Below are 21,759 nucleotides of genomic sequence, written 5' to 3'. Positions count from 1 at the left end.
TAAGGCACAGTAACATCTGTCGAGAAAGTTATTGAGGTTTTATAAATACATAATTGACTACAGTTAGACTTTGCCTGGGGCTTCCCTAGTAGCTCAGCTGGTAAAAGAATCCGCCTGCCAGGCAGGAGACTCGGATTCCATTCCCGGATAGGGAAGATATCCTGGAGAAGGGATAAGCTACCCACTCCAGTATTCTTGGGCTTCCCTGGTGGCTCAGACGGAAAAGAATCCGCCTGTAACGCGGGAGACCTGGGTTTGATCCCTGGGTTGGGAAGATCCCCTGGAGGAGGGCACGGCAACCCACTCCAGTATTCTTGCTTGAAGAATCCCCACGTACAGAGAAACCTAGCAGGCTACAGTCAAAACAGACTCGAAAAGAGTCGGACACGACTGAGCGACTAAGCATAGCAGAACCCAAAGACTTTGCCTAATAATGGTTTCATTTTTCAACCACAGCACCTTTGCGCTAAACTCTCAGGCGACTGGCCCTCATCCCGGCTCACAGCCTGTGGGCTCGCCCTTGGTTCCGCCCAAACGACGGCACCCCGCCCACGCCCCGCCCACACTATATGTGCCCGCCCTTGGCTCCTCCCAATGGCGGTGCCCCGCCCACAGCGGAGGCCACTCGGGTCCCCACACGCGGCGCAGCGGCAGTGACGTCAGAGTGGCGCACGGACCGTTCTTGCGGCAGCGGCTCTGCGGCAGATTGGCCTTTCTCGGCGGCCCGAGCCACAGGCGTCAGTGCGGAGCGGCGCGTGGACACCTGCAGCCCCGGCTCTGGCTCGCGACTGCCCGGCTGCCGCGCGCCATCTTCACCCAGCGCCATGGCGGCGGCCGGCGGGCCGGCAGCAGCCGGACGCTGCGCTCCGTCCATCCTCCTTTTGCTCCTGCTGGTCGTGGGCACAGCCCGGTGCTGGGACGAACACGGTGAGTGCCGCTCACACTCCCCCTTTCCCGCTGCCTTCAGCTAGCGGAGGACCATCTCCGCTCGCCGCCCCTTCAGCCCTTCTGCCGTAGTTTCTCGTTTACGTCCTCCTGCCTGTCCCGCGTGCGCTTCCCCGACGTCCTCCCGGACTTGTGGACTGCGGGGAGTGGGCGGGACGGGACGATCCTAGCGTGGTTACTATTCCCTTTTCCCCTCCCTGGACTCCCGGAATTGGCCCACCTTCTCTTTTCTCGGCCAGCCCTTGTCCCCCTAGTCTGGCTGGCAAGCTCGACTCTCGCCTGCGCTTCCTGCTTTGTTGTCAAGACTGTCTGACGTCATCGTCGCTGGCTGTTGTCTTGGCTGCCTGTTGCTATACCTGGAGGTTGCCACAGCACGCGCAGTGTCTGAGTCACACTTAGTGGACAGGTTGCAGACCTTGGAGGTAGATTGTTGTTGTTGTTCAGTCGCTCAGTAGTGTCTGACTCTGCGATCCCATGAACTGAAGCACGCCAAGCTTCCCTGTTCTTTCATCTCCCGGAGTTTGCTCAAGCTCATGTCCATTGAGCCGATGTTGCATTCAACCATCTCACCCTCTGTTGCCCCTTCTCCTGCCTTCAGTCTTTCCCAGCATCAGGGTCTTTTTCATTGCGTGGATTCTTTGCATCAGGTGGCCAGAGTATTGGAGCTTCAGCTTCAGCATCAGTCCTTCCAGTGAATATTCAGGGGTGATTTCCTTTAGGATGGACTGGTTTGATCTCCTTGCTGTCCAGGGGGCTCTCAAGGTTAGCAGAGACGTAGACTGTACTATTTATGTGAGCACAACTCATGCTGTTGCTTCTATTACCGTGAAGTCCATTGCATTACATAAGCTTTTCTCATTGGATCCAAAAAAAATACATTATATTTTGGTGATGGTACATAGTTGATTTTTAAGAAAAAGTTATTTTATATCACTGTGTTATTAGAATTTTCTAACGACATTTGATGGGAACGGTAATATCCCATATAATTAATATGTATGTGTGTATATGTGCACACAGACGGTTTTTCCAATTAGTAAGTGATGCATGGTGTTAAATTGGAGTGATGTAAAAAATGATTTTCAAACAATGAAGACATCATTTTTGCTTTGTGGAGTAAAGATGTTAAAGCATGGAAAGTGTACCATTATTGCAGTAGTGATTTGGTGATGGGAAATGACTGTGTTTTTGAACTTAAGCAACAGATTTATTTTTTTTTAGCTTCTTATTTCTGTTTTTAAATGCTAAAAAGGTTTTATTTGTAAGTACTTGACTTTGATTACTCCTTTGATGTTGATGTTTTACTAAAAACAAGTTCTATTTAAATGTCTGTACATTTTACATATGTATTTCTAGAAGTTTTATATAGATAGGAGACTTTGATCAGAATTATAATTTATAAACTGGATTAAAACATTAGTTGAACCTTCAATCCTTTCTTAAATAAAGAAGTGAGGTTTACAGATGAGTCAAGGGAATGAAAAAAAGGAACCAAATTTAAATAAATGGTGAACTGCTTCCTGGTAGCTCTTAGTCTGCTTGCTCTATAAAACTATTGTTCTGGAACAAAAGGCACTGAAATATTTTCAGAGTAAACACAGTCTTAACTACTTGGCCTTAACTTTCTTTTGAGGAACTGTTTGTCTTTTGTTTGACTTTGCATGTACTTACTTTGTCCTTAGCTAACACAAAGCAGTAATATACCCAGAAAAGAAAAATTGTACCAGTTCTAAAGAGAGTACCTAAAAATTTTCAAAATTCCTTATTGAGCTACTTTGTATTTGTTATTCATCTGGGTGTTGGATAGATAGCAGTGAACAAACAGTGTTTTGCCCTGAAGGAGTTTACATCTGTTGAGAAATAGACAATAAATCAGGCAAAAAAAAGTGTTGTATTGTAAATAGTGGTATGTGTTTGTGTACTCAGTTGCTCAGTCGTGTCTGACTCTGCAGCCCCATGGACTGTAGACCCCCAGGCTCCTCTGTCCGTGGAATTTTCCAGGCAAGAATACTGGAGTGGGTTGCCACTTACTTCTCCAGGGAACTTCCTGACCCAGGGCATCAAACTTTCATCTCCTGCATTGGCAGGCAGGTTCTTTACCACTAGCACCACCCGGGAAGCCTGAATAGTGGTGTGGACATTGATGAAGATAGGATAAGGCGGACAGAGTGTGTAGGTAGAAGCAGGGAGTTTGAAAATATACATTAATCAGGGAAGAATTCACATTTAAGGTGATAATTGATGAGAAATCTGAATGGATGGGTGTGCTATGACCTGTATTTTATTTTATTCTACTCTATTCTATCTAGTCGTGTCAGGAGGATCCCTTGGAGAAGGGTTAGGCTACCCACTCCATTATTCACGGGCTTCCTGGTGTCTCAGACGATAAAGAATCTTCCTGCAATGTGGAAGACCTAGGTTCCATCCCTGGATTGGGAAGATCCCCTGGAGGAGGGCATGGCAATCCACTTCAGTATTCTTACCTGGAGAATCCCCATGAACAGAGGAGCCTGGCAGGCTACAACCATGGGGTCACAAAGAATAGGACACGACTGAGCAACTAAGCACAGGACACATAACACACATATGTGTGTGTGTATTTACATATCTATCTAATATGACCTGTATTTTAGAGGGTCATTCTGCCTGCTCCTTGGAAAACAGACCATAGCGGGTGAGGGTGTGGGGGAAGCTGGGAGGCCAGTGAAGGTTCAAGAGAGGTGATGGTTTGGGCCAGGGAGAAGCAGTAGAGTTGATGAGAGTGGTTGGCTTCTCACTTGTTTTGAATGTAGAAATGACAAGATGATTCTGCTGGATTAGACATAGGGGTGGAAGGAAGAGAAAAGACAAAGATGACTTCATGGTTTTGGGTCTGAGTGGCTAGAAGGATGGAATTACATTTCCTGAGATGGGGGATTGTGGGAGAATCAGGTTTGGGGGAGTTTGGTTTTGTTCACCTTAAACTTGAGACCTCCTATGAGTAAATTTCGATTTGTGAGTCTGGATTTCAGGGAACTCTGTGTGACCCTTGACTGATGTGGAGTAAGGTTGTGAGCATTTTGTTCTTAGCCCTTGTGTTAGTTCAAGCTTCTGTAACAAAATAGCATAGACTTGGAACAGCATTTATTCCTCGATTTCTGGAGGCTGAGAGTCCAAGATCAGGTGCCAGCATATTTGGTGTCTGGTGAAGCCCCTCTTCCTGCTCTGCAGATGGCTGTCTTGTTAACGTTCTCACATTACAGAGTGGAGGTGGGGAGATAGGAGCCCTGGTCTCTTCCTGTTCTCACAAGGGCACTGATCCCATCATTGGAGTTCAATACTCATGACCTCATATAAAACTAAAGGCCCTGTCTCCAAATGCCATCTGTTGGGGATTAGGGCTTCACATACAAATTTTGGGGGACACAAAACGTAGCAGCGTTTAGGATCTCTAGGAGGAAAGATGCTGTGGAGTTATGGTAATGAAAACCCATAGGTATGCGTGTGCGTGCCAAGTTGCTTTAGTCGTGTCGACTCTGTGCCATCCTATGGACTGCAGCTGGCCAGGCTCCTCTGTTCATGGGGATTTTCCAGGCACGAATGCTGGAGTGGGTTGCTGTGCCCTCCTCCAGGGGATCCTCCCAACCTAGGGATCGAACCTGCTGCCTCTCTTACGTTTCCTGCATTGGCAGGAGAGGTGTTTCGTGTTTTTTTTTTTTTTTTAACCACTAGTGCCGCTTGTGGAGAAGGCAGTGGCACCCCACTCCAGTACTCTTGCCTGGAAAATCCCATGGATGGAGGACCCTGGTAGGCTGCAGTCCATGGAGTCGTACAGAGTTGGACACGACTGAAGTGACTTAGCAGCAGCAGCAGCAGTGCCACTTGGGAAGGCTAATATTTTTCATACTTGATCTCCTATTATGTGTCAAGCACTCTGCTAGATAATTTTAGTAAATCATATCTAAGCTTCACAACCAGTTTTTTGGTTAATCTCATTTTAACTTTACTGGTAATTTCTATACAGGTAAGTAAAGTGACATGGCCAAAGTTATATAGCAAGTTGGTGGTGGGAATTTAGTTCAGTGTGCTTTGCATTATCTCAGCCCTTGTGCAACAAAGTCAAGTTGTTATTATTCCTGTTACTTAATTTAGTAATACTTTCTGATTTTTTAAACCATTGAACATTTTCATTGTTACAATTTTTTACTTAGTAGGAGGGAGTATGGCACCCCACTCCAGTACTCTTGCCTGGAAAATCCCATGAACAGAGGAGCCTGGAAGGTTGCAGTCTGTGGGGTCGCTGAGGGTCGGACACAACTGAGCGACTTCACTTTCACTTTTCACTTTCCTGCATTGGAGAAGGAAATGGCAACCCACTCCAGTGTTCTTGTCTGGAGAATCCCAAGGATGGGGGATGCCGTCTATGGGGTCGCACAGAGTTGGACATGACTGAAGCAACTTAGCAGCAGCAGCAGCAGTAGTATGGTTTTAATATACAATATTTTATTTTAGTGTAGTTCTGAGAAATTTAGATCTTTGGCTCAAACGTGGAATTAAGTTTTTATATAGTTTTAGGTGAATTTTATTCTGGGGCTTCCTTGATGGCTCAAATGGTAACGAGTCTGCCTGCAATGTAGGAGACCTGGGATCAGTCCCTGGGTAAGGAAGATCCCCTGGAGAAGGGAATGGCAACTCACTCTGGTATCCTTGCCTGGAAATTTCCATAGACAAAGCCTGGTGGGCTACAGTCCATGGGATCACAAAGAGTTAGACACGACTGAGTGAAAATTTCTGTTTCTCTTTCTGTAGGTGGGTTTTATTCTAATTGTATAGTCAGTTATGACAAAACATTAATAAATGAAGGCATCCTTTGTCTACTAAATTAAAAAGCCCACTTTATCTTGTATTGAATTTCTACATAAATCTGGATTTATTTCTAGACTTTCTTTTGTTTCACAGTTCACTAGTCTATTTCTGTTACTATTCATACCATTTTGATTATTTTAATTTTATAGTAAGCTTTATCACCTGGTAAAGCAATGCCTTCTTTTTTTTTAATTGATGTATTGACTGACAATGTTTGTTTTAGGTGTCAACATATGTTTGGGGTTTTTTTTTTTAAGATTGTTTTCCATTTAAAGTTATTACAAAATAATGGCTCTATTTCCTTGTGCTGTGTAGTCTATCCTTTTAGCTTATTTAAGCAAAGTATTTTTCAGAAAAATTTTTGGCTACTTATAGACATCAATTTTTCTGAAAGCCTTTAACATAATTTCTTTCTAGTTCCAAGGAAGCCCAGTTGGGTTCCTGGTTGTACCTGCCTTAAATTTATTTAGGTTTTATTTATATATATATTTTCTTATATAGATCACATATTGACCTTAAGTTTGTTTCTAGATATTTTATGGATGTATATAGTAATTATATACACATATATAGTATATATGTAATTTTTCATATAAAAATATAGTAATTTGTCAGTAATTTGAGATAGGCTTTAAATTTTCTTCTGTAATTAGACATTACAGTTATAAGAAGAGCTTTGGCCTTTTGGTAAGCTGACAGAATATCCAACCGTCTTGTTAAATTCTCCTAATACAACAGAGTTGTCTTTTGGGAAGTTCTCTTGGATTTTGTAGGTTCAACAGCTCTAAATAAAATGATATTTCTTCTACTCTCTGTACCAAACATGACAGACAGTGTTTGATGATTATTCAAAAGCTGTTTTCTTCTTTCTTCTCCTTGTCTTTCTCCATGTACATATTGGAAAAGTCAAATACTGATTTTACTTGAATCTCTTGACACTAAGTGATCTTGTCAATCTACTGGAGGAATTCTGGGGAAAGTATCTTTAAGTTTTGATGGAAAATCATTAATCTTATTTCTCTGTTTTCTTTCAACCCTCTCTTTTTTAAAATGATGAAATACTTTAATTACAGGCCATAAGTAAATCCTACAGTATAAACCTTTTTAAAATGAACTTTCCCTAAATAGTAAAAATAACATTACATCTAACAAAATTAAGCCTAATTTCTTAATATCAACTAATTACTTATTCCATATTCGGATACCACAGTTGTCCCTAAAATGTCTAAGCTAGTTTGTTCAAACCTGGGCCCAGTCTAGGACCATGCATCGCATATGATTGAATTATCCCTTAAGTCTTTTGAAAATGTAGAAGGGTCTCTTTTTGTCCATGCCCCTGCTTTGCTGAAGGGATTGGGCCAGTTGTTCTTCAGAATATCCTACCTTCTAGATTCTGTTTTCTCATGGCACTATCTTAGCTAGTAAACTGAATGCTAGGTTCAAAGGATTGATTAGATTCGTCTTAAGTACTTTGGGAGGTTGCATCACTGGAGATGGTGTAATACAGTCTGTTCTACCTTTGGCAGTGCTAAAGTGACTAGTGGATTACAGTGGTTCTATTTCTCCCTTGTGAAGTACGTTTCCCCCTCTTGTGACTGCAAAGCACTCGTGTAATGTTACTTGGCACCATACCAGTATCCATTCACTTAATGATTTTAAAACTAGTTAGTCCGAATCTGAGTCTGTTTCTTCAGTGGGTTGTAAAATGATGATTTTTCTATTTCCTCTGCTTTTATTAACTGATATTCTTCAGTAAAGTTGAGATTATCTATTGTTTCAGATTATAGTTCTGGCTAGAGAGTCAGGATAAACATTTAATTTAAAATCTTTAATTACTAGTTTTCAAATTAAGGAGGTGATTGATTGGGTCTCACTTTAAGTATAGACAAATGAGTTTTTGGCTGTCTCTTTGAGTATTATTATGGATTCTTGGGTTTTTATAGATTGAACATGATTTGCCAAGTACAGCCACTGTCTTGCTGGTCCATCTTGCTTTTGGTGTCTTAAGATCTTTCTAATCCCTGGGATCTTTCTAATCCCAGGATCATAAACATATTCTGTTGTGCTTTTTTCCAGTATTTTTAGTTGGTTGTATGTTTTATGGTGAGTGTTTAACTGTCAGGGATTAATTTTTATATGTTGTGCACAGGATGATCAGTTTTCTAATCCTGTGGTAGTGTTACTCTAGGCTTAATAGGTTTAATTGGGGCTTCCCTGGTGGCTCAATTGGTAAAGAATCTGCCTGCAATGCAGGAGACTCAGGTTCACTGCCTGGGTGGGGAGATCCCCTGGAGAAGGGAATGGCAACCCACTCCAGTATTCTGGCCTGGAGAATTCCATGGACAGAGGAGCTTGGTGGGCTATAGCCATGGGGTCACAAAGAGTGGGACACAACTTAGTGACTAAACCACCATATAGGTTTGATTACATATATATTTTGTTAGCTTTAGTCCAGTTTTCCGTTCTTTGTTACTGGTTTTCAGCTGTCTTTTTACTATTGTTTTATATGTTATTTTTTATATTATTTTTAGTTTTGTTTTGTTAACAGAATATGGCCAGTGAGTCTCAGCCTAGTCTAATTTATTAAGCTTTTTTTGGTAAATAAGTATAAATAGAATCTGTATTTGCTGATGTCAGGGAATATCTATGATTAGGTGGAAAATCATGGGAAGACTCATGTGCACTGTATGATTCAATTATATAAAAATAAACAAGAATCAAAACAGCCTCTGTATATGTATCTGTTTGTGTGATCAAGAAGCTACTTACCAGGCTGCTAGTTTTGGTTATCATAGAAATATGAAGTTGGAGGAAGAGTGGATCTCTCATTTTAAAGGGAAAACGAGTTACTTTTAGACTTTAAAAAACTATAAAATACATATATATATTTCACAACTATATATGAGTTGGGGAGACGATCTAGGGATGTAGCTTCGTCTCAGGTTTCCATGGACTGCTATTCAAGAGCTGCCATTTCCTGTTCCTTTAAAGGATTCCATCATGTGTATCAGGTTGGTTCTTGGTTTTCTCACCTGCTGGTTTGGCATTTGGCTTATACTTAGGACTAACTACTAGTCCGGGGCTTCCCTCACAGCTCAGTTGGTAAAGAATCTGCCTGCAATGCAGGAGACCCCAGTTCAATTCCTGGGTGGAGAAGATCCACTGGAGAAGGGAAAGGCTACCCAGTCCAGTATTCTTCGGCTTCCCTTGTGGCTCAGCTGGTAGAGAATCTGTCTGCAATGTGGGAGACTTGGGTTCGATCCCAGGGTTGGGAAGATCCCCTGGAGAAGGGAAAGGCTCCCTACTCCAGCACTCTGGCCTGGAAAATTCCATGGACTGCATGTTACAGTCCATGGGTCACAAAGAGCTGGACATGACCGAGGGACTTCACTAGTCTGCTTCCACCTTCTGGAATTCTGTTGCCGTCTCCTTTTCTGTTTTGCCTCACCTTGTTTATTCATGTCATCAAGACAATTCGTTTATTGTACTTTCCCTGGGATTTGAGAGGCAGCACATGCTGCTATTTTGACAGGTTGATTGTAGGGAATTGGGTGCTAACAAAATGGTAGAAAGTGATGCCTGCTTCATCTGTAGCAGTGAACAATAGGTGGCTTCCATCAAGCCTCCTGGCATCCACAGAGCTAATTATGGGTCATTGGACAGTGTCAGAAAAGCCCTGAGCCCCGCACCTGTCTGCTAGCCAGAGCGTGGTCTGAGTTGAAGCTCTGCCCTCCGGGTCTTGCTTGAGTACCCCCCGGTTGACAGAACCGAGATCTCTTTCAGGAACTGTAGCTTTAAGAGGTTTTAGGGGTCTTTTAGCTTTGCAAGAACTTAGTACCAGTTTGAGGGAAAAATGGATGTTGAGTGAACCAGTCCACAGTCTCTTCCATCATAATCCAAGGATGATAAGTAGGAAGATTTTTCATTTTCTAGTAACACTTCAAAACTAATTTATGTACATCAATGCTGGACTTCATTTCCTTGTTTTGATGTCTTCTTTTTAAACTGCTTTGTCTGTGATTTTTAATTTGTAAGATAATGTAACTGTTTCTAACTTTTTAAAATTTTGAAATGTTTAAAATATTTAAACACACAGAAGTGTACAAGGAAAATCCCATATCCTCACCAGCCAGTTTTATTGAATCTTCACATTTTACTGTATTTGCAGCAAGTCTTTTCCCACCTGCAAAGTATAAAACATTAGAGATAGAGAGCTAAAGTCTCTTATCTCCCTCTCTCCTCAGAGATACTCTGCTATTGAGTCATTCCTATGTGGTTTTCATATATTTTTATATACATGTATAGACTTCAACAGTAAGTAGTGCCATGTTGCCAGTTTTCAAGGTTCTTGTAAAGCTATCCTGCTAAACATTCTACAACACACATTTTGCTTGAGATATTTTTACTGTTTCTTTTGTGATAGATGAATTCTAGTTCACTCATTTTAACTGCTGTAGATTTGGGGACTAGGCCAAAATTGTATTAAACCATTTACACGTTGACAGACATTCAAGTCATTAAATATGCTCCAGGAGCATTCGTGTATATTTTTTGCTTTTTAAATTAACCATCGATGTTGTCATACAGTAGTACAACATTTCAGGGTAATGTACTTTTGCCTCTGATTTGCAAAAATTATGTAGAACTTACGATATAGAAGCTGTTTAGGGGGCATCCATCCTGAAATGAAGGGAGGCCTCAGAGGTGTGACTTTCTGAATTTTGTGCGAAAGGCCTGAAGGATGTTGTGACGGCTTTGGGATTTGGGAAACTCCTTCGTCTACTCTTCCATGGTCATCCTCAAAAGGCAGGAAAGACTGACTTTTGAAAGTATTTCCTACCACAAGAGTTTGACTAGAACGAATCTTTTATAGGACAATATTTACCATCTGTTTATCTGTGTTCTTACTGTTTCAGACAGAATATTGTTGCGGGACATAAAAGCTCTCACCCTCTACTATGACCGATATACCACTTCCCGGAGGTTGGATCCCATCCCACAGTTGAAATGTGTGGGAGGTACAGCTGGATGTGACTCTTACACCCCTAAAGTCATACAGTGTCAGAACAGAGGCTGGGATGGTTATGATGTACAGGTAATACTATTATGTCGATGCCAGTCTAAATTGAATTTTTTTCAGAAAACTGTTTATTGAGATGTTCAGTATTTTTGGAAGCACATATAGAAAAATCTAAGGTTACATGAAAATATATAAATATAAATCAGTCATCCATTCTCTGGAAGAAAGCTTCTACAAAAGAAATGAACTGCTTTTAAAGCCTGGAAATAATCATTGTAATTTTTATGCCATAACTTTTTTCTAAGACATTAGTAAGTTCTTAAAACTTTTCATATACTTGGGGGGTAGGGGGAAGATTTCTTCTGGTTGTTATTTTTTTGTCATCTCTCAAAGAATACCAACCTACTCTTAAAAAATAACAATGATTATTAAGGCATTGTAGATCGTAAGTAGTGGGGTTACATGTGTCGCTATGATGCTTCAAATGTTTAATATTTTAAAAGTTGTTTTTGAACTGAGGGTGGTTACTTCTGAATGAAAACATTTCACTGGGCTTTGTTTATTGTCTTTAAGTCTCAGGTATTTTGTTCTTAGGCTCGGCCATCTCCTTGAAGTTCCAAAATTTACTATCCTTTAGAAATGGAATGGAGAAGGCAATGGCACCCCACTCCAGTACTCTTGCCTGGAAAATCCCATGGATGGAGGAGCCTGGTAGGCTGCAGTCCATGGGGTCTCTTGGAGTCAGACACGACTGAGCAACTTCACTTTCACTTTTCACTTTCATGCTTTGGAGAAGGAAATGGCAACCCTCTCCAGTGTTCTTGCCTGGAGAATCCCAGAGATTGGGGAGCCTGGTGGGCTGCCATCTCTGGGGTCGCACAGTCGGACACGACTAAAGCGACTTAGCAGCAGCAGCAGCAGCAGAAATGGAATAGATTTTATTAACTCAATTCAGTTTAAATCAATACCACTAATTTCTACTTTGTATCCTACCTGCTTTCAAAAAGGACCTAAGATGGTTGGTCATCTGGCAAGAAACTTATGTTGACAGTTTACTGTTCCATCAGAGTGATAGTCTTATTTGATAAAATCTTTAGCCAACTTTATGCAATTCAGGGAGAGGGTTCTTATTTGCTTGGTGATACTTGCTTCACAATACTTTTTTATAGTCTTGCTCACTGAACCATGGAATCTTCAGGTTAAAGCTGAAATTATTTTTGTATTACTTTTCAGTCTTGATGGAAAAAAGATACTATCAGTGAAGTCATTGACTAAATGTATATTAAATACTATAATACAAAAATGAATGAGGGAGTCACAACCCCCGAGCGCTCTTCCTAGTAGAAAAGATGAGACAGGCGCTCACATTACATCTAGGTGCCAGCAAAGCATTGTAAAGTCATGTGTTGTTGGCGGGATTGTGAAAGACTTCCAGAGGAAAACAGTGATGTACTGTGTTAGTAAGGAATGATAAGATTTTTAGAGCTGAAGAGATGGAGAAGGGAGTAAATGCCAGAGCAAAGAAATCTAGAGGCCATCATACATTGACTTATGTTTAGTAGCAGGAGAGAGCCTTGGTTAACTCTGAGAGTTTAAATATAATAATTAAAAGCCACTTTTAGTATATGCTATTAAGGAAATGACAGTTAACATGAAATACCAGTAGAGATCGAGTTTGTCTTATTTACCTAAATCAACAAGCTTTTAAATCTGCATCCAAATAAAATTGTTTAAAAAATGGAATAGTGGTAGCAACAACAGCACCATAGAAAAATTATATATTATCCAAATTAAAAATATTTAGTCTTCCAGAAAGTGAAAAGGATGTACGCAAAAGGAGAAAGCTTTTGCAGTCTAGTATCTGATTGGGAACTTGTGTCCAGAGTATGTGAAGAACTGTTAAAACTCAGAAGACAGATAACCAAATTTAAAAGTGGATAAGGTATTTAAGTAGACATTTCTCTAAAGAAGATATACAGATGGTCAATAAACATGTGAAAAAAAAAATGTTCCACATCATTAGCTGTCAGGGAAATAGAAGTTAAAACCTCAATAAAATACCAGTTCCTACCCAACAGGATGCCTGCCATTAAAAAGGCATAATAACAGATGTCAGTGAGGATGAGAGTCTCATACACTGTTGTTGGGCATGTGAACTGGTATAGCACTTTGAAACACTGGCAGTTTCTCAAAAGCTTAAAACATAGAGTTACTGTATGCCCCAGTCATTCCACACCTAGGTGTTCACCCAAGAGAACTGGAAACGCATATCCACACAGAAACATACTAAATGTTTGCAGCAGCGTTATTCACAAAAGCCAAAAAGTAGAAACAGCCCAGAAGTCCATTGGTGATGAATGAATAAACAAAATGTGGTATTTCCATACGATGGAGTATTTTTAAGCCACAAAAAGAAATGAAGTGCTAATTCATGCTACGTGTGTGAACCTTAAAAACATTCTGCCAAGTGAAAGCAGCTAGTCACATAGGACCACATATTGTATGTTTCCATTTATGTGAAATGTTCAGAATAGGGGAATCCTTGCAGACAGATTGGTGGTTGTCTGAAGTTGCGGGGAAATGGAGTGACTGCTCACGGAGATGAGATTTCTTTTGGGGGTGATGAGAATATTCCAAAATTGGTTGTGGTGATAGCTGCACAGCTCTGTGAATATACTACAACCCAATGAAATGGGTGAATGTATAGTATGTGAATTATATATGAATAAAGCTGTCACAATGTATCTGAAGTTTGAGAGAGGAAGATATTGTCCTAAAAAAGAGAAAAGCAATAGAACCAATCAGATCTATTTTAGCTTACCTTTTAAAAAAAGTTGTTAGAGAAGCTTTCAGCTGAAAATAGTTATAAAATTCAAACTAGGCCTGGACTTTTTTTTTTTTAAAGCTGGAAAATTTTGAGGCTAGCATAGATTCTTTTTGTGTTTTTCTAAGTATCTTTAGAAAAAGCTTTAAGCAGTTGCTTCTTGGATTGGACCTTGGGAATGGTAGTTCATGGTTTTTATAGAATTTGTAAGGAAAGTTTTTCTCGGAAGGTTATATACTGTCTCTAATGCTGTATGGAGCCACCAGGTACCGTATATGATGCTAATTTTTGAACCTTAATGTTTAAAAAAACCTCTGTTTTTAAAGAAAACTTCTTCAGCAACAGTGATTAAAAAGTTGACATTTAAAAAAATTTGCTTAAAATTTATAAATTAGGGAAGGCTTAATATGTACAAAAGAATAGACTGTATGTAAGAAATAAGGAATAGTAATAAATGAGCACTCCTGTACCCACCACCTAGCTTCAGTATATTGTGAACATCACCAATATCTTTGAAGCCCCCAGTTTGCCCTCCCCCAGCACAGAAATACTCATTCTGAATTTTATCATTCCCTTGCTTCTTTTTGTTGTTTGGGCTTCCCTGATAGCTCAGTTGGTAAAGAATCCACCTGCAATGCGGGAGACCTGAGTTCGATCTCTGGGTTGGGAAGATCCCCTGAAGAAAGGAAAGGTTACCCATGCCAGTATTCTCACCCAGAGAGTTCCATGGGGTCCATGGAGAAGTCCATGGGGTCTCAGAGTCGGACATGACTGTGAGACTTTCACTCACTCATACAGCCCAAATAATGTATATTGAGTGAAAAAAAAAATCTTATGATTCTAATAACCTATTTCTACTTTTTCTTCACAGTGGGAATGTAAGACCGATTTAGATGTCGCATACAAATTTGGAAAAACTGTGGTGAGCTGCGAAGGCTATGAATCCTCTGAAGACCAGTATGTACTTAGAGGTTCCTGTGGCTTGGAGTACCAGTTAGATTACACAGAACTCGGCCTGAAGAAGCTGAGAGAGTCTGGAAAAGAGCGTGGCTTCAGCTCATTCTCTAACTACTATAACAGGTTGTACTCCTCAGAGTCTTGTAGCCTCAGTGGAGTGGTCACCATCGCGGTGCTGCTTGCTCTTGCCTTTGGAGTTTATAAATTCTTCCTCAGTGATGGTCATGAGTCACCTCCACCATATTCTGAGGATCCTCCATATCCCCATCGTTATCAGAGATTCGGCAGCTCGGCCGGGCCTCCTCCTGCAGGCTTTAAGTCTGAGTTCACAGGTATGTTTCCCTAGGCCATGGCAGTAAGTAAGGTAGGAGTCTGGCAGTGAATCCTGTGTGGTCTGAAGTATAAAAATGCTCACACTGGGAAACCAAAGCAGATTTGTCTTCTTATTTTTTACTTTTGACTTCTTTTACCGCTTCGGTTTTCTCTTTTAAGTCAATTGTGATTACTATTTTAAGGATTCGTGATTAAATGATAAATTATCTAGTCAGACTTGATTAGATTTGGTAATAACCTTGAACTCTGTTTCATACCATACACAAAATTTTATTCATTAAATATTACAGAGTTCAACATAAAAGATACAACAATTAGGTTTCCAGGAGGAAACAGGAAAATATTTGTCATGATAGGCAAAAATGTCTTTGAGTACAAAAAAATGCCAGCAAAAAAGAAGAGATGGGTAAACTAGATTAATTTAAGAATGTCTAGTCATCTAAAAACAACTTTGACAGAGTGAAAAGGCAAGCCACAGACTGGGAGAAGGTATTTGTAAAATGTATTTCCAACAAAGGATGTGTGTCTACAATAAAGAACTCCCAGAAATCAGAGAAAAAGACAGACAACTGAATTTTTTTAGTGGACAGAAGATTTAAACAGCTCTTTTTAAAAAAAATTATTATAGTAAAAGAAGATGTCCAGATGTCCAGTAAAAATTTGAAAAGGTGCTTAGCATCATTCATCTTCAGGAAAATGCAGATTAAAACCTGAGTTCTTCATTAACCACCATTTAATCATAATGGCTGACATTAAAAGGGCAGGCTACCAAGTAATGGCAAGGATGTAGGTAACTGGAACTTGCTGAAAAAGGCTGAGATGATAAAGCACTGTGGAAAACTGTCAGTGTCTATTGAGACTAGACGCACGTCACCCAGTGACCCAGCAGTTTCATTCTGAGATCCACACCTGAGAGGAATGCACACACGTGTGCACAGAAAGATGTGCACAGGAATGCTCAGGGCAGTTTATTCATAGCAGCCAAAAACTAGAAACAGAATGTCTGTAAACATTCAGTTCAGTTCAGTCTCTCAGTCGTGTCCAACTCTTTGCGACCCATTGAATTGCAGCACGCCAGGCCTCCCTGTCCATCACCAACTCCTGGAGTTCACTCAAACTCACGTCCATCGAGTTGGTGATGCCATCCAGCCATCTCATCCTCTCTCGTCCCCTTCTCCTCCTGTCCCCAATCCCTCCCCGCATTAGGATGAGACAATTTTTTTTTTTCTCTCACACACATTAGAATACTGTAGAAAAATTTAGAAAAAACAAAACTGATACATGCAGTGGCAAAGGTCGACTCTCCTGGATCTGATATATAGCAGACACAGAAGAATATCTCTGTATGATTCTGTTTATAAAATGTTCAAGACAGGGTGAAACCAAAGTGTAGTGAGAGAAGTCAGAGTCGGCTTTTCTCTGACATGGGAGTTGTCATGAGGGAGTCTCTGGGTGCTGGAAACGTTTTACTGATGTGGGGAGTGGTTACACGCATGGGTAGTATATGCAAACACAGAGGATTAGCTGTAAGAGCTGTACACATAGGATTAGTGCCTTCTTTTATGTATATCATACAGCAGTTTAAAAAAACCTTCCTCTGAACAGAAGATTTTTTTGGGTCTCTTTTAAGACCTGACTTCCCTACTAACAAATAGCCTCCACTTGGATTTCTCCACTAGACACTCAGGTACAGTCTCACCTGGCACTTCTGGAGATGCCCCCAAGGTAGAAGGGAAGTTACTCTGACACGTGTGGTCGTCTTACAGTAACTAATCTGGAGCAGGGCGGATGTGACCTTTCAGGAAGAAAGCACCTTCCACTGTCCTAAAACACATCTCTCCTCCTCCATGTATGTGGGAAAGGGAGGCACTCCTTAGTTATAAGACTGTTTTATGAGTACATTTTTTGAATATAACTTGTTATAAGTTGAAACCAAACTATTATTGTTAAATCATACAGATGAAGCAATTGAAATGTCATATTTTACCTTTAGTTTTGTAGGCGATGGTTTAAGAGGGGATACATAAGAAATCCTTTTTATTTCCAGGACCGCATGGTGCAGCTGCCGGTTTTGGCAGTGCTTTTCCCGGACAGCAAGGGCATGACCGTTCAGGACCGGGGTTCTGGACTGGCTTGGGGACCGGAGGGATATTAGGATATTTGTTCGGCAGCAACAGGTAGGCTTTGCATTTATCTCATCTGCTCTTTAATTCAGCCTTTCTTTAGAGGCTTCTTTGTCTTGTAAATCTGACTGGATTTGTTAAGGAAGTAAAGTCCGATGACATTACCCTGTTAAATCAGATTCTCTGGGGGCGGGGAAGTAATGCTGTCTGTGCTTCGATCAGTGTTATATGTCTTGTTTTCTTTCCCATGTCGTGCTTACAGATTTGAGATAGGAGAAAGATGTTGACATCAGAGAAGGCAGGAAAGAATGCAGCATTTGGGGCACAGTTGGCCTTCTGGTTAGTTGAAGAATGGTAGAAGCAAGGGTCAAAAGAGCTGGGGACCCATTTTTTTAATGTCTTCAGTGTTGACTGTAGTTTAAGTTTATAGTGTATTTGAGTGTGAATTCAGAAAGGAGCCTTTATTTGTGTCATTTTCTTCCTTCACAGCAATGACCATAACAAGGGCAGAAATGTAAAACAGTATTTATTTCATGTTAATCCTCATATGGCGGGCTTCCTTGGTGGCTCAGTGATAAGGAATCCCCCTTCCAATGCAGGAGATGTGGGTTTGATCCTGGGTTGGGAAGATCCCCTGGAGAAGGGAATGCCAACCCACTCCAATATTCTTACCTGGAGAATCCCATGGTCAGAGGGGCCTGGCGGACTACAGTCCATGGGGTCACAAAGTGAAAAAGTGAAAAGTGAAAGTTGCTCAATTGTGTCCAACTCTTCACGACCCAGGGACTATATATAGTATGTGGAATTGTCCAGGCCAGAATACTGAAGTGGGTAGCCTATCTCTTCTCCAGGGGATCTTCCCGACCCAGGAATCGAACTGGACTCTGCTGCATTGCAGGCAGATTCTTTACCAAAGAGTTGAACAGAATTTATCGACTAAATAACAGCAACAAATTCGCATGTACCAGAAACACTGTGGGAAAAAATACTTGATAAAAATTGTTTCCTGATAGCTTAGGAACAGGAAAGAATTTAAAAATCATAGTCACAAGGAAAATGCCTGCCCTGCTTTTTTCTTTCTAGAGCGGCAACCCCCTTTTCAGACTCGTGGTACCCATCCTATCCTCCATCATACACCAGCACGTGGAATAGCCGGGCCTACTCACCACTTCGGGGAGGCCCTGGAAGCTATTCAGCATGTTCAAGCTCAGAGCCAAGAACCAGAACAGCATCAGGTGAGAGCAAAAATCAGTAAGTTCCTGTTCAGTAGAGTACAGAGGTAATTTGGACCTTACTATGATTATATATTTAGCAGTTATGCTTTACGTGGTGTACCTGCCAGAAATATTAATTGCATAATTAATTGAGATAAAAATACAATTCAGATTCATTCTTTTCTTCGACTTCTCTTCTTTAAAACTCAAACAGGAATTTGGTTTAGAGACTCACTTTTACTGCTAGTCATCTTTTAAGTTAAACCTTCCTGAACATTGGATTTGTCTATGTTTAATTCTGTTAAATCTCTAGGGGTCCTTTAAGCTCTAAAGTGGGAATTTTCTAGGTAGAAGGCTAAACATTTTAGTTCAGTAAAGCTCAATAAAAATTTATTGAGCCATTCTTCAATTTACATTATTGTCAAAAATATGTTTATTGCAGTTGCTAAGAGGAAATTTTGTAAAGAAGCAGAGATGAGATATATATAAAATAATTAGTTGGAGTTAAGCATCCAGCTAATTAGCAGAGAATGGGGTTAGTGAATGATCAAGCAGTAATAGATTGCTATGGGTTGGGTTTTTCTTCTCTTAGCAGAGGGTAGAAGTTACAGAACAGTGAATAATTCTTGAAATTAGGAGAATAGAAAACTCATTCTCCATGGAAACAAGAATTATCAACTAGATATATCAACTAGAAAGAAATTTTTCTCCTTATATGAAGAAAATCATAGACATTAGCAAATAACTTACAGGAAAGTCTGAAAAAGAATGAGAACAGATGGAAACACTCGTGGTCTTGTAACGTGTTAGCGCGTATGCGTGCATGCGCATGTGTGTGTTGACTAACATTTATCATCAAAAGTCCATAACCCTCCCCCAGGTTACTTCTGTTTCCCACTGGAGTCATGAGAGGCAGCAGGGCCTGACCTAGGCCTCAGTGACCTCTCGGCTGTTTGGCTTAGACTTTGAGAATCGCCTGTACTATGTCAGGCTGCCCCGAGAGAACACATCTTTGGTTTCCTGATTAAAAGTTACTCCCAGCAACCATGATGCTGATGGGAGGATGGGAAGGATGGGGGCCAGGGCGGATGCTCTGTGTCCTGCACAGCCCTGGACCACAGCCTGCTTCTCTTCTTCCCTCATATCTCTTACTCACTTGCTGACAGTAAACGTGTGTACTGTTGTCATTTTATGAGCAGTTTTGGTGCATTTAAGAAAACTGACACGAAATTTGCTCTTCTCCTTCTAGGATATGGTGGAACCAGAAGACGATAAGAGAGTTAAAAGTTGGGGTCAAACACTGGACGCAAATGTTCTGATGTTTCATCACTTTCTCTTATAAAACGTGCTCCCTGCTAATAGCTGGGGGAAGAGAATACACCAAAGTTCTGTGGTGGTGTCCTGTATGGCTTTCTGTAGTCTGTTATTTGAGGCTAAGAGGGACATATGACAGAATGCTTCTGCAGACAACTGTATGTTTGTGTAACACGCAGATGTGTATTATATTTGAAAGTGATGACTCCTGTGGAATGCTAGGAATGTATTGTGTGATTTCTAAAACCTGTGATGCCGTAAGAATAAGAATGAAGGCTTTATACCAGTAGACACTGAGTCAGAAATTTTCAGTTTTAGGTGGTTTTAGTTGTGGATTCATTATTATTGTAGAAATGATAATAAGCTATTTGGTATGTATTATTGAGTGTTTGCTGTTCTCCAAACATTTAACCCAAGCTTTGGGCTGCTAATTATACTTTGCTGTATGTTTTGATCACTTCTGAGCTGAGGAGCTTTGAATCTGTCAGTGGTAGGTGGGGTTCTGGTAAATGAGAATTACCTTTTTTTTAGGAAAAGGTGGAAAATAAGTATCTAGAAGGTTGTCATGAATGACTGTGCTGACAAAAATGCTTGAAACCTCCATATTCATTTTTTAAAGAAGGAAAGTTCAAGTGCTTCAAAGTTTTCTAATAGCAGAAGCATGTAGTTTTCTGTGGAATCTCAAATGTTGTATAGCAGTCTGTTTCAATCTTACATTAAAATGACAGAAAAAATAAAAACAAAGGGTTTTGTTCTTTCTATCAGCCTCCACACAAGTTGGTGTTACTTTTTCCCAAAGGAAAAGGGATCGTGCAGAAGTTCTCTCTCCCTAAAGAGGAGTTTCCCATGGTCGTCTTGCCTTAGCTACCCTGTCACACAGAAAACCTCAGTTCAGGAATTCCCAATTATAGTCATTAAACACCATTATTTTGCTATGGAAGACAAGAACAGATTTGTGTTATTATCACTACATATGCTACGAATTCTTAAAAAAATTTTTTTCTTTTATTGAGATAATAGTTGATGTACAATATGGTGACTCAACAATTTTTAAAGGTTAAACTGCCCTTCTATTTTGTTGTTCAGTTGCTCAGTCGTGTCCGACTCTTTGTGACCCTATGGATGGCAGCACGCCAGGCTTCCCTGTCCATCACCAACTCCCAGAGCTTGCTCAGACTTATGTCCATCGAGTTGGTGATGCCATCCAACCATTTCATCCTCTGTTGTCCCCTTCTCTTCCTGCCTTCAATCTTGCCCAGCATTGGGGTCTTTTCTAATGAGTCGCCTTTTCGCATCAGGCGGCCTACTCCTAATTTTTATATCTACAGTAGTCGTTATACCTTAACCAGTGGGTTTCAGGATTCTTGCTTTTTAAAAATTACTCCAGGCTTCTTGCTTCCTTGAAAATTATGGATTGGATAACTTTGGAAAGCAATACCAGGTTGTATTTTTTCTGACATAGAATGACTCATGGTATCTTCTAATCAAAAACTGTTAAGAAGCCACCTGTCATGGCACAGAGAATCTAAAACTTCAGAATGTGTCATTGGCAGCGTTGGTTGCCACTGCCTAGCTTTTCCTAAATTCTTTTTTCTTTTCATCACTAGAGGGCAGTAATGCTCCAATATACAAAGTGGGCAGTGACGTCTCTACTTTGAATATTTTGTGGGCTGTAAACCTGCTGTAGACCTATTAGGGAGATAAGCTTCTCCCGGCCTGCTACTAGAATATAAGGGTTGCTTATATTACAGTTTTTCACACAAGATGTTTCTGACCTATTAGAACCTATTAGAGACACTGGCCTCCCATTTTCAGTCACACAGGACTTAATACTTTTCTATACAAGAAAGTAAATCCAGATTCGGATGATGTCTCATCTTTTTCACTGTTGCCACGCAGGTGCAAGTCACCATCATCTGTCACTCAGTGAGGTCTACACTGATGGCTTGCATCCTTTAGGATAGACTGGTAACAAAGAATCCCCAAGTCTGACTAGCTTAAATCAAAGTAGGGGTTTCTGCTCATCACAGTTACTCAGGGATTCTGGTTGATTGGAGCCTCCTTCTGGCATGTTCTGCTGTGGCTGTCACAAGGGAGGGGTGTGTGGAGAACCACACACTATTCTTAAATGGCCAGATGTCCTCAAATTAATGAACACCTGTTCAAGAACATCAGAAACATCTA

General features: G+C 40.7%; 1 protein-coding gene across 1 annotated transcript; it reads left to right on the top strand.

Annotated features, from left to right (window-relative positions):
* The first annotated feature begins 631 nt into the window (after nucleotides 1–631).
* Nucleotides 632–20,334, top strand: SARAF (store-operated calcium entry associated regulatory factor). Its single transcript, XM_040242886.1, has 6 exons — nucleotides 632–927; nucleotides 10,707–10,885; nucleotides 14,506–14,923; nucleotides 16,972–17,101; nucleotides 18,131–18,282; nucleotides 19,511–20,334. Exons 1-6 carry the CDS (start codon nucleotides 825–827, stop codon nucleotides 19,534–19,536), a joined length of 1,008 nt encoding a protein of 335 aa, XP_040098820.1. The 5' UTR covers nucleotides 632–824; the 3' UTR covers nucleotides 19,537–20,334.
* Nucleotides 20,335–21,759: the final 1,425 nt, after the last annotated feature.

Source organism: Oryx dammah, unplaced genomic scaffold (genome assembly GCF_014754425.2).
Source record: "Oryx dammah isolate SB20612 unplaced genomic scaffold, SCBI_Odam_1.1 HiC_scaffold_7, whole genome shotgun sequence".
Classification (NCBI taxonomy): Eukaryota; Metazoa; Chordata; class Mammalia; order Artiodactyla; family Bovidae; genus Oryx; species Oryx dammah.
This window is presented reverse-complemented; position numbering and strand designations above follow the sequence as displayed.